Source organism: Gossypium raimondii, chromosome 12, assembly GCF_025698545.1.
Source record: "Gossypium raimondii isolate GPD5lz chromosome 12, ASM2569854v1, whole genome shotgun sequence".
NCBI lineage: Eukaryota > Viridiplantae > Streptophyta > Magnoliopsida > Malvales > Malvaceae > Gossypium > Gossypium raimondii.
This window is the reverse complement of record NC_068576.1, coordinates 47,221,711-47,237,588: the sequence shown is the minus strand read 5'-3', so window position 1 is coordinate 47,237,588 and position 15,878 is coordinate 47,221,711. Positions and strand designations below refer to the sequence as shown.

General features: G+C 31.7%; 2 protein-coding genes across 2 annotated transcripts; both read right to left on the bottom strand.

Moving 5' to 3' along the window:
* Positions 1–6,508: 6,508 nt before the first annotated feature.
* LOC105764569 (pentatricopeptide repeat-containing protein At4g14170) lies at positions 6,509–8,219 on the bottom strand. Its single transcript, XM_012583198.2, has one exon. The coding sequence runs from the start codon at positions 8,212–8,214 to the stop codon at positions 6,775–6,777; it is 1,440 nt and encodes a 479-aa protein (XP_012438652.1). The 5' UTR covers positions 8,215–8,219; the 3' UTR covers positions 6,509–6,774.
* A 108-nt stretch (positions 8,220–8,327) lies between these two features.
* LOC105764571 (leucoanthocyanidin reductase-like) lies at positions 8,328–11,249 on the bottom strand. Its single transcript, NM_001309355.1, is given in 5 exon segments — positions 8,328–8,889; positions 8,998–9,201; positions 10,487–10,724; positions 10,806–10,946; positions 11,023–11,249. Coding segments are annotated over 5 exon segments (1,056 nt in total). The 5' UTR covers positions 11,215–11,249; the 3' UTR covers positions 8,328–8,608.
* Positions 11,250–15,878: the final 4,629 nt, after the last annotated feature.

The following is a 15,878-nucleotide window of genomic DNA, read 5'->3' as shown; positions in this document are numbered from 1 at the left end:
CTTAGTCCTTTTCCTTTTATTTATTTCTGATTTGCCCTAAATTTCTATTTTAAAGTTCAATTTAGTCCTTTTTTGTTACTTTTGCTATCTTTTTTATTAAATTAATTAAATTAATATATTATTAATACTAATACTAATATTATATTTCTATTTATATTTATTTACCTAAATATTTTAAATACATTCATTTTATTATATCGTTTTATTTATTTATATCCTTTTATATGATTTTAAACTTTAAATTTTTATTATTATATTATTATTAATATCATCATCATTATTATTGATATTATGATTGACTTGATTCGATGTTATTATTATAATATGAAGATTCAACTGAATATACTGTTTTTTTATTTCACACTATATTTATTTACTTATTTGTTTAATACTAGTTTTTAGTTTCAATTTTTAGTTTTTCTAGTTTTTTTTACTTATTATCTTACTTTTATTTTGGCTTGTTTATTTTATTTTCGCCCTTATTATTGTCATTTATATTAACTCTTTTATGCATATTAATACCATTGTTTATTCTTTTACATTTTACCACCAATTTACATCACTTTAATCTTTGTCCGATACACAAATTTCGTTTTTTTAATAATAAGCAATATTTCATATTTTGGAATTTGAAAGATCGTTCCCTAACTTACGGGGTTTCATTTCTCGATAAATCCGAATACACGAACCCTTTTTTTAAACAATCTCGTGAATTAATAAAAGATCGTGTTCTAACTTATGGAATATGATTTCTTTTCTAAAACCGAGATAACCAAATATCTTCTAAAATAATAAATTCCGATGTTTATTCTCGTTTTAGGGATTTAAGACATTAAGTCCTAACTTACGGGACATAATTCTTTTTCTCAATTAACGTGAAATACGCCCTTTTCTAAAAAAATTCAATTAAACAATTTTAACAAAGGATCATATTTTAAATCTCTTCAAAGTTTTCAATTTTCTACACTAAGACACTAATTAATCAACTAGGTACCAATTTTGGGCATTACGAGGGTGCTAATCCTTCCTCGTACATAATCGACTCCTGAACTCGTGTTTTTGACCCGATCCCACCTCATCAAAAAGGATTGGTGGCGACTCCCATGTTTGTTTTCGCTTTCAAAATCAAAGTCGACCCCTTTTACAAAAAAATGGTTTCGACACATGCCATTATAACCAAAGTTAAAACATCTGAAAGTACCGATAGAACTAATGGATAGTGTGATATAACTCTGACAAGCTTCCAACCCAATCGAGCTTTCGGTAATCTAAAAATAAAGGAAAACAACTACGTAAGCCATGAAAGCTTAGTAAGCTCGTATGAACTTTAATCATATCAATTCATTTCAAATATGAAATTTATACATATCATCCCAAGCATAGTAGGATTTTAAATAACTTTGAACCTTACCACTCTTTCATGATCTCAAGCATATTTTCATTTGAACACTTACCATTTCAATACAACTTATAATTAAACATATTACCATTCAACCAACAGCTTGGCATTTGCCTAAGCATCAAACAACAACACTTGTTAGCATACTTGAACATATTTCATATAAATTCAACATCGATAATCTTATTATTTCAACATGTCACACTTAAGTTTATTACTTGTCTCAACTTACATAATTTCCATGTATCAACATATCAAAGATATTCAGATATGTTCATGTCATGATACATATCATTCTCTTACCGTTTCTTCATATACATATATCGTCCATTTCAATATATCATTATATATCAATATATCATGTACCATCATTCCTTGCATTTCATTTACATACCTGTATTAGTTTGTATCAAACTCATATCGTCTCGTAACAGAACATTGCCCGTTGAACCATTTAGAATATCGTTGGATAACTTTCAAATTCATTAAATAAATCACTTTACCAAGACTTTCTCAAATCGAATAACGACTTACGGATAAGAGTACATCGTTAACAGAAGCTCATAAGACCTGGTCCTCCCAAACACGCCAACAGAAGCTCTTGAGAGCTGAACAGAAGCTCTTGAGAGCTGATCAACCCAAATCACTCCAAACAGAAAGTAAAACATGATCAACCCAAATCACAACAAATGTTGAACTCCGGTTACTTGGGTAATATGCTGATGTCTCCCTCCAATACCACCATACACCAATTTACGAATGTACTCAAATCCCGTATTCAATCCAAACTGAGTATTAAATTCAATAATATTTTCTTAATAATAATTTAATTCCTACAATAAAACATATATATAATATCAATCACCAATTAACATTCACTTTAATCAAAATTATACAAAATACAGTTCATATGAACTTACCTGGTTAAATTGCAGAAATACCAATATTTAGGGCCATTTTGATAATTTTTTATTTTTCTCGATTTTCCACTCGACCTTGATATGAAGCAAAAATTGAAGAACTAGCTTAAGCTCTCTTCTATGTCTGTTTTGAACCGAAAATTGAAGAAAAAAAGATGTCTAGAAACTTTCCAATTTCAAATTTGTTTTATTTTAATTTCACCAAAATTAGAATTTTGCCATTGAATGGCTTTATTTTATTATTTTTTTCTCTTATGTCACCTCATCCATTAAATTTAGGTACAATTATTACTTAGGTCCTTCTTTATTTATTAATTAAGCTATTTAATCACCTAATTATTATATTTAACAAGTTTTATTCCTTTTCAATTTAGTCATTTTCATTAATTAACTATCGAAACATTAAAAATTTTCAACAAAACTTTAATACCATCTTAATGACACTCTATAAATATTTATAAAAATATTTGTGGCTCGGTTTATAGAAACGAGGTCCCAATACCTCACTTTCTAAAACCACTTGACCTAATAAATCATTATAAAACACAAATTACTAATTTAAAAACCTTTTTAAAACCATATTTTACGAACTTACTTACCAAATTTGGTGTCCTTGAACCACTATTTCAGACACCACTGAAAAAATCAGGCTGTTACAGCAAAAGCTACATTGGCTGAATCATTTCACAAGGCCAGACCACATGGGCGTGTGGTAAGTCGTGTCGATTTCACGAGATTGTGCATTGAACAGCAGAAAATCGTGATTTTTAAGTTTTTGGGGAAATCTAAGACGTATATATGACAAAAATAAGATGATAGGAGGGAAAATAACTCGAAAAACACCATTAAAGCCAACTTTGAAGTAAATTTGCGTCAAGATTGAAGATTCCCAGTTGGTTTCTTAGGAAATTATCATGAATTTCTTTTTTTCTTTCCGTTATCCTATCTCTTGGATGTTTTTATTTTAGAGCATGAACTAATTTTCTAAATACTTAGAGGAGATGAACCCTATGATAGATTCTATCATTTGATTTTTATTTTATTTTATGCAATAAATACTTAGTTTCTTGTTCTCAATTATGTGTTTTTAATTCTTAGTTTGATATTTCTAGATTATCGATCCATGTTCGGTGTGCTTAAATTAGAGGTTGAATAGACCTTGTTTAAGATTAGATCTTGCATAATTGACTAGAGTTACATGCAATTTTAAAAATAGGATGACATAAATCTACCGGATTAGAGTTAAATCTAATAAGGTAATCCATAACACGAGTCAATGTGATAATAAGGGTTTTAACTAGAAATAGGTTTCAATTAATCAACCTAGAGTCAGTTGCTCTTATGCTCGAAAGAGATATTAGCATAATTTAAAGATTTTTACGGATCAAGGTGCTAAGTAAAGAAATTACATAATTTAGATTAATAGTGACAAATGAAATTTGGGCGGATTCTTTTTAGGCTATTGTTTAGTTTTATAGTTGTTAATCGATTATTTTCGTGTTTTGTTCTTTGTCGTGTTCGTTAGTTAATTAAATTAGTTAATTTTAGTTTTTAATCAATCGTTCGAATTATTCGGTTAAATAATAGAAAGACGGTAATTATTAGTACTTGTAGTCTTCGTGGGAACGATATATTTGCTCACCATAGCTATACTATTAATTGATAAGTGCACTTGCCTTTGTCAAATTTTTAGTTAGTTTTGTGACCACCGGTATGATATGTGATCAAATAGATAAACTTTGTCGAGGCTTCTTATGGGACTTTGCTACTAGTAGGAGTAGATACACTTAGTGAATTGGGAAACCATATGCAAACCAAAATGTGTTGGCGACTTGGGTTTTTGTTTTATGCGAGATTGGAATCACTTATTCCTTGCAAAGTTGGGTTAGCTTTATTAATTGAGGGTAGAACCCTTTTGCCCAACTTCTTTTTGCTAAATATTTCTTGAATGATGAATTTTCGAGAGTTTCTCTTATAGGTAATGTGTCAAATACTGGGCACGGTATTATGGAAAGGCTAAATTCAGGGGTAACTAGGGGCTGGTAAGGTATTAGGCCCCTAAAATGAAAAAAATTTTATTTAGGATCTTTAGAATTATTAAAATTTTAAATTAATAAAGATAAAATTGTACTTTGACTCCTCTAAAAATAATAAATTTTGATTTAATCCTTTAAAAATTATAAAGATATAGGCTATTAAAATTGTGAAATTATATTTTTACTATCGTAAAAATTACAATTTAATTTTAGCCCCCTCTAAAAAGATTTTTTGGCTTCGCGTCTGGATAAACTCCTTAAAGGCTTGTGTTAGCGAGTCAATAATGGGAATTCAGTGCAGTTCTGGTTAGATTTTGGTCCTTTAAGTGTTATCCCCATCGAAAAATTATAAGTTGGTTCAAGAGTATTGGTCTAATAATGGTTGGGATTTTCATGCATTAAGAAATTGATTACAAGATGATATCTTGGAGAATTGCAGGCTCTACCTCCTCTCTTTTTTAGCCACCATGCGAATGAGTTGATTTAGAGCAAAACATCCAATGGGTAATTTTCTCTAAAGTCAGGTTATGATGTTCTTCTTAAGTTGGATGACCACCAATATCCTTTTGTAAAGACAATTTGGAAAACTCGATGTCAACCATGAATACAACATTTTCTCTAGTTAGCTTAGATAGACAGGATAATGACCAATGTCAACCTTAAACTTTGACGCCTTTCTTCTACTGAAAACTGTAGTGTATGTGTTGCGACAACTGAGAATACTTTGCATGTCCTTTGCGATTGTTCCGCGGTTAAGGAAACATGGTAGTCTTGCTTGGTGGCAATATGGGCACGAGCTTCTTCACTTGTAGTCATGTGCCATGGTTTATGTTTAATTTATGCAAGCTTGAGCCAAAGGAAGTAGGGAACATGGGACTGGGGTATGTTGTTCTCCTATGTTTGTTGGCGTATATGGAAGTGGAGGAAGAATTTTTGCTTTCCTAGTAAGATAGTGACTGTTGAGAACAAGCTTACTAGCATCTATCGGGGCTTGCATGAATGGGGCAATGCAATTGATGGTGGCAGGATGAAATCAAGAGTTGAAGCTCTCTTCGGTTAGGAGAAGAAGCCAAAATACCAATTTTTGAAGTTAAAACGTCAATAGGAGCTATGGATAATCAGATAGGATAGCTGATACAGTAATGGTTGCAAGCGTAGGAGGAGTACTAAGGGATAGTGCTGGAAATTGGCTTGGTGGTTTTCAGGCACATTGTAGGTAGGGCTTAGCAAGGAAAATTGAAAAACCAAAAATTAACTCAAACTGAAATGTTTAGTGGATTTATTGAATGTAAATTTAAAAATCGTAATTATTTGAAATTGAACTGAAATTAATTTTTTATTTAATATATTTTGATTTTGATTTTTATTTTTATTTTTATTTACAATAATGAAAATAATTTAAAAGTTCTTGAGAAATATTGTCTTTTAGTCTTTTACAAATATTTATGAACAAATTGTCAAATAATATTCAAAAACAGAAAAACAAAGCTCATTTTCTTAAAATAAATCTAAAAATTTAAAATAAAAAATTAATATGAAAAAATCGAGAATCAAACTGAGTCAAATCGAATTATGATGAACAGTTAAAAAATCTAAAAAAATCTACCAAATCGACGTGATCCTAATTGTGGAAACTACAACATTGAGTTTGCATAACTTTGGGGCATCTATCCAGGGTTGCTTATGACATGGAATAGAGGGTATATAGAAATGTGTTTGTAGAGAAACTCTTATTTTTTTGATGAAATTAGGAGTTAGTGTCAAGGATCCATTACATTATTTGGTATAGCTCATTAAGGGCGTGACTAGGGGGCTGGTAGGGCCCAATCTCTCCCTAAAATAGAAATTTTTTTATATAGGTATGTTAAAGTTTTTAAAATTTTAAATTAATAAAGATAAAATTATATTTTAACTCTCTAAAAATGATAAAACTTTCATTTAATCCTTTAAAATTATAAGATATAAGCTATTAAAATTGTGCAATTACATATTTACTATCATAAAAATTACAATTTAATTTCAACCATCAAAAAGAATTTTCTGACTTCGCCCCTATCGCTCATTAGAGAGTTACTGATTCGACAATGGAGATGTAAATTTAACTACATCCCTTCACAACACAACTTTGTCGCAGATCAAGGAGAGTCTATTGATGGAAGAAAAACTTTAGCTTCATCCTCTTTTGTAACCAAAAGAGAAATATTTAAGCGATTTTCAAGTTCCCAATATAAATTATATAATATACAAGCAAATATGTGGTCCATTACATTAATCTTGATAATAAAAAACGATGTTGGAGTGGAGAATGGGGCGGGTAGCCCATGGAAATCTATAAGGCCAACCAATTTCAGGCCCTATAAGACCCCCAACATTCTTTATCTACCTACTCGTAGGCACAGCAAAGCGACCAAAAAAACCTTCATTGTTTTGGTGAAGAAGAAAGCCATGTCTTCGACTCAATCAAGCTACAACCTGCTACTTTGGATACATTTTTCCCCTTCATTAGCTCCCTTACTTTCTCAGCTTCATCAAACTTGCTAGCAGCGGCGTATATGTTTGACAACAAAACATAATAACCTGCTTTCTCTGGCTCTAGACTAATAAGTTTCTTTGCTATTCGTTCACCTACTTCAACATTATTATGAACTCGACACCCGGCTACAATAGCTCCTAGAATGGCTGCATCAGGTTCCATAGGCATTCCTTTTATAAAATCCTCTGCCAGCTCCAAAAGCCCTGCTCTCGCCAAACAATCAACCATGCTCGCATAGTGTTTCAACTCTGGCGTCACCCCATAATCTCTCATCATTTCAAAACATGAAGTTGCTATTTCTGCTTCTCCACCATGCGCACATGCTGATAATATACCAAGAAATGTAACTTCATTGGGTTTTATCCCCTTGGCAATCATATCCTCAAAAAGTTCCAATGCAGTAGTAACATTCCCGCTCAACCCGTATCCCAATATGAGAGAGCTCCAAGAAATGACATCTCTTTGGTTCATCATATCGAAAACCCTGTGAGCATAAGTTAACATAGCACACTTTAAGTACATATCAACAATAGCATTCCCTAAATTCAATTCCATCCCCAACCACCTTCTCACACACCATCCATGAACACTCTTCCCATGCTTTAACCACCCCAATTGTCCGCACATTAAAACCAAGCTTAACATAACCACCCAATCAGGCGTAACCCCAGCATCGACCATCTCTCTAAACAATTCCAAACCCAAAGTCGGTTCCTCATGTTTTGCATATCCATCCAACATTGCCGTCCACATCACTGCATCTCTTTTTGGCATTCCATCAAATAGGACTCGCGCATAAAAAATCTTCCCAAAACTAACATACAAGAAAACCAGAGCAGAAGCAACAAATGGACTCCTTTCGAAACCCAATTTGACGCACAACCCATGAAAAGAGACAGCTAGTTTCACCAGTCCACAACCCACGCATGCCCTTAAAACAAGCGGGAGAGTGAAGTCATCAGGTCTGACATTAGAGCTCTGCCACATATGAAGAAACAAATGTATGGCTTGACAGGGGGAATTTGAGCGGGAGAACTCGCCGATTATGATATTCCAAGAATAGATATTCCTTTGGGGCATATGAAAGAAGACGGAAAGAGAGTAAGGGACAAGGTGTTTGTGCCGAGAATAAGCCAAAACAAGCCTAGAACTAAGAACAACATTGTCATAAAGCGAGGTCCTGAGCAAGCGAGCGTGAAGGTGGCGTAAATGCTTGCAGTTTGGCGAGGAGTTAATAAGGGAGAAGTAGCAGGAGATGAGGTTGGAATTGGTTGGGCCTGAACAAGCCAATGTTGAATAATACAGCTTCTTCAACAGAGTCTTCATGTTTGATCTGGCATTACAATACTAATACAAGCAACTTGCCTTTATTTTGGGGGTGGGGTGGGGGGAATTAATCATCTTGATTACTAATTGCGGGATAGTAAACAAACAAGAATAAGAAAGCAAATCATTAAGGTATAAAATAAAACAGCCAGGTTGGTGTTCTTTGTTTCTCCTCCTTCTGCTACACCTTCCTTTTATAGCTGGAACAGATTTTGTTTTACTAATTAGAGAGCCTTAAAGACTAAACACTCAGTCCTCTTATTCAAATACAATTTCCCTACCACAAGGTAAATAAAGGGGAATAAAGAAGTGATCACACCCATATGAAATCGACTTGACATCTCTACATGAATGAAGTAAAGAAAAGGATAGTTTGGTGTCGATATTTTTAACGTCAAGCACATGTTGCTGTGATGGCGAAGGCTTCGACTACTGGCTTTGGGGGGGGGATTTCGTTACTTTGCTTCGTGTTTTCGTCGCTTTGCTTCATGTTTTCATCCTTCATCTTTGCTACGAAGTCGTTGAAGCAGTCATCCAATGTTCGGAATGGCTCATTCGGGTACAAACTGCAGGCTTCGGTTTCATTCGGGCCTTCGATTGGGAAGTTGATTTGACAACCCTTTATGAAGATGTCATGGGTGAATGATGCAACAACACTCTGTGGGATAATATTCTCTGCAAATTCAAGGCAACTAATTTAGCTGAAGTAAAGAAATGCAGGGGAGAACACTACTGCTGGTCCTTTAGGTCAATTAATAAGGGTGTATGATGATAATGATGGACCTGCCGCAGCCGAGAGAAGGTCTTCCTCAGTGACGGTAACTCGAGGGAGTGTTCGCCGGATTTTCCTTTCCCACAAAGCTGCAAGCTCGTTCATGTTATAGAAATTGCAGGCAGGCCTAAAATGAACTGACTTGTTCAAGGTCCTAATGTCATCAACAGTTTTCATGGTGAATTTTCCTATATCGGTGCCTGCAACGAAGTAAGCTGCACCCAGGAGGCATAAACAAAGGATTCAATAGTTGAATTCAGGGAATAGGGAAGTACCAAGCCTGGAGTGGTATCACAATATATATATTTAAAAGCAAAGGCTCGAAACCACAAAATATCATAAATCAACTAACAACTAGCCTGTGGATGATATCCAAGTTGTCAGGACCACCCATTAACTAATTTCTTACCATCTCCTTCTCGGAAAAATGATTGTACAGATCCTTTTCAATTATTTAATAACATTTTAGTAATTTTGTTCATGTCATTAACAAATAATTTTGATAATTTTTTAACTTAACCCCCGAACTTTAGATCTCGAACCTTGAACCTTAAATTCAAATCTTGAACTTCGAACTCTAGAACTTTAACCTAAACCCTGAAATCGAATCCAAACTTAAAACCATGAACCTCAAACTCGAATCGAGGTTTAAGTTCAGGTTTAAGGTTCGAGTTCGGGCTCGGGCTTGGGTTTGGGGTTCGAGTTCGGGCTCGGGCTTGGGATTTTGAGTTTGGGTTTAAGGTTCAAGATTTATAGTTTAGGTTAAATAAATTACCAAAATTATGTATTAATGACATAAAAAATTATTAAAATATCATTAAATAATTAGAAAATAATACAAAATAATGTCACGCCTTACTTCATACAATCCTTTCCCCTCTTGCTTATGTGTTTCACATGATTTTCATTTATTTGTATAGCATGTATACAATTTTCTAACCTATAAACATTCAAGTTATAGTGCGAATTGAATGTATATATTTATAAATTCTAAAATTATTATTAATACTATTAATTTATTTTTTATACTAATAATCTAATAATATTACTTTTATCATAATGTTCTCTCTTCTTCTTCTTTTTAACATTTTATATTGTAACAACAGTTTTCATATTAATGGTATAAAAAATTCATTATAATTATTTTGGTATGGTATCTTCATATAGTTGGTTTCGTAAAGTACAAAGTTGGGCCATAAGAGTTGAAGCATGTAAGTACTTATAAAGATGTAGACATGACATTCTCCTGGACTAGTTAATCTTATGTGAGGGGTAGAAGAGAGGTGTAATTTTTATCCCTTGAAAGAAATTCGAATTTGTAGTTAGGGGATAAAATATTTTCAGGAACAAATAAATTATAATAATTTTTATCTTTATTTTCAGTCATTTTTTAATGTCTTGCAATAAATTCATAAAAATAAATTTTGTCAATATAGTTTTTTTCTTGATATCTTTGGTTAATTTGGTGTTTATTTTACTTAATAGTTTGATATAGATTACCTTTGACGCTGCCATCTCCATAGATTTCGAAATGATCCAAGGGTGGAATGACCTCGGAAGGATGCCTATTGTTGTGGTAGGGCCAAGAAGCAATGGAATTACAACAAATGTAGGTGTAAGGGATCTCCAGCTTTTCAATCAGACGCCTGACCTGACGCTTTTCCTTGTACATGGTGAGCCCAGGCTCTACTGGATCAGCTCGGTCCACATCGTGTCCAAACTCCGACGGCAAGAACCTCTGCCACCCACAAAACAACCCAAATATGTTAACGAAAAGTTCTTTTGCTTCTTTAGTGAAAGTAAGTAGTAATGTAGGTACCTTAACTGTGCCGGCAGAGTGAATTGCCTCAACCAAAGACAGCTGATCTAGTATTGTGGCGCCACCCAGAGCTGATATTACTATCTCAATCTGGTGCTCTTTCAGCAGTTTCACCATTAACTCCTTGTCATTTGCCAATCCCTGGAAACAAACAAGTTATAGAAGAATCTACATATAAAACGAACACAAATTTACAAGTACAATATGATATTTGTACATTCAACAGTATGGCGCCTCTGTCCCGAAGGGCTTTGGCTACTTTGTCTTTGGAATATTGGTTTCCGGAACTTGGCCTGACCAGAACATAAGTGGGTCGACCAGCATCCAAGCTGGCGTCAGCCACGAACCGACCAATAAAGCCGGTTGCTCCGACTATGAGGACACGGCCGTTAGCTACCGAGACAGTCATGGTTAGCGTTATTGCAAGATTAGATAAAACAACTTTGGTTGAGACGTAGATTGTTGACCATGGGATTGCTATACTTATATATAGGGGGCGCTGAGGCTGGTCCAACTACCCTTCAGGATTTAAGCTCAACAACCTCAGCCCACATCAAACTCTCATCCCTGGAAAATTTGGAAGCACAACATTCCAACCCAACAGCTGTAAGCATGCAATATTTTTAGGTCAATTTTAATAAACACCTAACATGGACGCTCATGTAGATTCCTTTGCATGTCTCAAATGGAATATTCTTCAAATTTGTGTAGCAAGCAATACTACAAAACTCACTTTTACTACAAACAGACCAAAGTCTTTCTTTTAATTTTATATAAATTTGCATCATTAAGTAAAAAATGAAACATGTTTGACTGATAGTTAAGAAACTCGTGAGTGTGATGGGATGACGATGAGATGAGAGCGAGACGAGACGAGACGATGAACAAACTAAAATGGAATCGCCAATTCAATTGTATTCTGCTTAATTTTCTTTTCGAAATCTTCTACCTTGAAAAGTAAAACCAACCTAATTTTCCTTGTCTTTTATTGCTGACTTAGTGAAGCTCCTCCTTTTTCTTTTTTTCTTCTTTTACCTTTTTCTCCCTTTAATTTGTCTGATATTTATTTTTTTTCCCCAAAAAATTCACTGATATCTACAAAAACTAAGTCTTATGTTTGGTAAATCATTAAAAACTTCATCTCATTTAAAAAAATTTAGTATTTAATATATTTTTAAAAGTGTTTAATAACCATAATAAATTTCCACTTAGTTTACAATTTTCAACCAAAAGAATGTGTTGAGCAAAATAAGTACGTATATAACTCTTACCTCTCTTGATAGGATGGAAAATAAGAAGGATTGAAGAATAGGGTAAAAAGTGCAAAGAAAATAAATTTTGAATTTGCTTGGTAGGGATAAAAGTGAAAGGAAAGAAAATAATAGGATGATTATTTTCATCCCACGGATAAAAATTAATCATTTCAAATTGGGATGATAAGATGAGAGAAAATAAGAGAAGTGTTAAGTTAGGATGTCTAAGTCGTTGAAATTTCATTTTAAACAAAATGAAAATTTTCAAATTTCAACATTTAATATTTTATTTTCAACCAATTGAATGAAATAAGTAGGTAAATAGCTACTTACCGCTTAATATAGAAAATATTAAGTTGATTTTATTTTATTAAAATTAAAATAAATTACCCTTTTTAGAAAATAAAATATTTGAGTTATTAGATGTATATTTTATCCGAACTATTCAAAATAATATAAGATATTAAATTAATAATATTAAAATAAAAAAATATTTTAAAAAATAAACATTTGCTTTTATCAAACAATAAAATTATACTCAGTGTTTATATTTACTAATTTACCAAACAATTTTTTAATATATACTTAACACTTATAAAATTTAGTATTAAAATTCAGCACTTAATTTTTAATTTATCAAACACATTCTTAGTTGAAAGTTACGCATTTTATTTAAAAAGTCATTTTCTTTCCTCTCACTTTTCAACATTACCAAGTTAAGGAGGGTAACCAAATCACTTTTATTTTCATTTTTTCCATCGTTCCTACAAAACACACTTACGGACGAAAATTTATATTTTTTATCTTTCTATTTTTCTACCCTTCAATTTTTCATCTTTCTAATTTTTTCTATTCTACCAAGTAAAGCCTAAATGTTTGATAAATTGAAAATAAGTACTGAAAAGGATATATAATTAGATTGTTTATAAAATTTAAGTTATAAAATTAAGTATTGATTATAATTAGATTGTTTGATAAAGGATATATAATACAATCTTAAATGAAGTAGGATAAAATAAAACAAAAACAATTGAATTTATTCTCTATTAAGTGATAAGTAATAGAGGTGCCCATGGGCCGGGCGGCCCGACCCGGCCCGACGGCCCGCCCGAAATATGGGAGGGTTTGGGTAAAAATATAGGCCCGGGAAAAAAATGAGGCCCGTTTAGAAAACGGGCCGGGCCTCGGGCACCACTTTTTCGGCCCGGGCCCAGCCCGATATAATAAATATATTTATTTTTTTAATTTTAAAATATTTTTTACATACTTTTTTAATTTTTTTAAATTTTAAAATATTTTTAAAATACTTTTTTTAATTTTTTTTAATTTTAAAATATTTTAAAAATATTTTTAAAATACTTTTTTAATTTTTAAAAAATTTTAAAATAAAAATGGGTCGGGCCGGGCTGGGCCCGGGCTTATGGTTTTTTCCCGGGCCTGGCCTGGGCAAAATCTTAGGCCCATATTTCGGGCCGGGCCAAAATTTTTTTATGGGCCCGACCTGAACCCGGCCCGGCCCATGAGCACCTCTAATAAGTAAGTCCTATCTACTTATTATTTTTTATATTTTTTTTGTGCAAAAAATTCTATCTAGTAAATTTCATTGTGGGTGTTTAAAAAACTAAGTTGCTAAAAGTATTAATTTTCAGTTAATTGAATTTTTTCAACACTGGTTTAAGTTATTTTATTTTTAGAAAAACTATTTTCAAAATAATCACCGCTTTACTTTTTAAAATAAATAAAATATTTAATTTTGATATTTAATTTTATCCAAAACTATTAAAAGTAATATCAATAATTATATCAATAAAAATATAATTATAAAATAAGCAATTTTCAAATTTCAAAATTTTTATTATCAAATAATATAATTTTATTTAGTACTTAATTAAATTAATGGCATAACGATTTTATAATATAAATTCAACACTTGTTAAAATTTGCATTAAAAATCTGTACTTAATAATTGGTTTAATTTGTTTAATGTATAATCATAAATAAATATTTAATTAACTATAACTAGAATGAAATCAATACAAAATATATTTAGAGTCAAATTTTGAAATATATATAAATCAAAATTAATTAAAATAAAATTGACGCATAATAAAACTTAAACCTCGATTAAATATATATATATATAAAGAGAGATTAAAAATGAGGGAGTTGGTAGAAATAGTTTAAGATATTATAAATAATGATGTTTGCGGCTGCCTTTAAAGATATGGATATGATTAATTATCAAATATGCCAGCGCAGACAATAATTTGTTTCGTGAAATACATTCCATTCCATGGTTACGTGATGTTGAAGAAAAGTGGGATATGTAGAGCTCAATGCTGCTGTACAAGTTGCATTTTTTTTTTACTTCAAAGCTCAATCCGGATGAAATAAATTGAAAATTTTCAAAAAGGCGTGGCAGGTTAATTACCTCACCTAACGTGTCATTCTTACGATGGTGCCCAGCCCACCTAACTAACAACGATGACACACGCGCATTTATTTAAAATAACAGGAGTAGCTAATTAATAGTAGGTTTAATTCTAAAAATAGTCTTTTTTTTTTTTTTTTTAGATTATATTTTAGTCACTTACGTTATCGTTTTGTTACGAAGTGGTCACTCAACCGTTAAGCTCTTTTACCCCCTAACGGCGGTCCTACGTGTCAATCCAAATGGGTTTTAAATGTCAACTTAGATGTCCTATGTGGTAGTTCAAATTAAATTTATTTAATTAAAAGCATTTAAAATTCATTTGGACTACCGTTAAAGAGGTAATAGAGTTTAACAGTAGAGTAACTACTTGATAGCAAAATAATAACGTAAGTAATTAAAATATAGCATTTCAAATATAAATGACTAAAATTAATATCTAAATTTAAATATTCTCAAATTATATTTAAAAAATTAGGAGGTTGGTTTGAAAAGTTAATTTGAAAAATGCTGAATTTAGATGGATTTCTATTAACCGAACTAAAAAAGTTAAAATTCCATCTAACTTTCCATTCAAAAGCCGACCCAATTATTGTCATGTTGACTCAACATTAATTCAATCATATTCGTACTTACCCCATGCCAGGATTAATGATTTCTTTTCTTTTTCCACAACCATTTAATTGTATTGTTTGGAAATTTTCACCTAATTTAATTTCCATCTCTTTCAAAAAATAATTACAACAGTATCAATTTCAAAAATAAATAATTAAACCACAGTGTTAAGATGTAGCAATAAAATAAAAAGAAAATTTGAAATTAAATAACCTAAACAGAGATGTAAACCATTTATTGGGTAAAATTTGTAACCCATTTTCTACGTAAAAGAAAAAAAATAGTTCATGAGAAAAAATATACACTCAAAAAAGTATTCATCGTAATTTTTGGTTTTAAATTTTTTTCAGTTTTTACATTAAATTATAACATAGAAATATCACAAATAATTAGAAAATTACGCATATAACAAATCCCTATATTTGAATCATGGTTGTCCTTAAGCATGAAACTAATGCAAATGCATTGCAACATAAAGAAATACTTAACTCAAATCGACAATTGCAAATATCATTATATACTAATGGAACAAGCAAACATGTTTTCATGAATATAATTAAAATCTTGTATGTTAAATAAAATATAACAATACTAATTCATACAATTAGGAAGTATTAAAAACAATAAACCTTCATACTCATGTGTCACCATCCTTTCAAACAGTCTGCAATGTATAAGTGATAGAGGGTTGCGCGCGGACCAAGATCGAGTTGCCAAGTCACGGGAAAAGTCTTACAAAAACTATCGACACTTAGATCTAAAACGAAAACAGAA

Coding starts and splice junctions, on each gene's coding strand:
- LOC105764569 (XM_012583198.2), bottom strand. CDS start 8,214: ATGAAGACTCTGTTGAAGAAGCTGTATTATTCAACATTGGCTTGTTCA.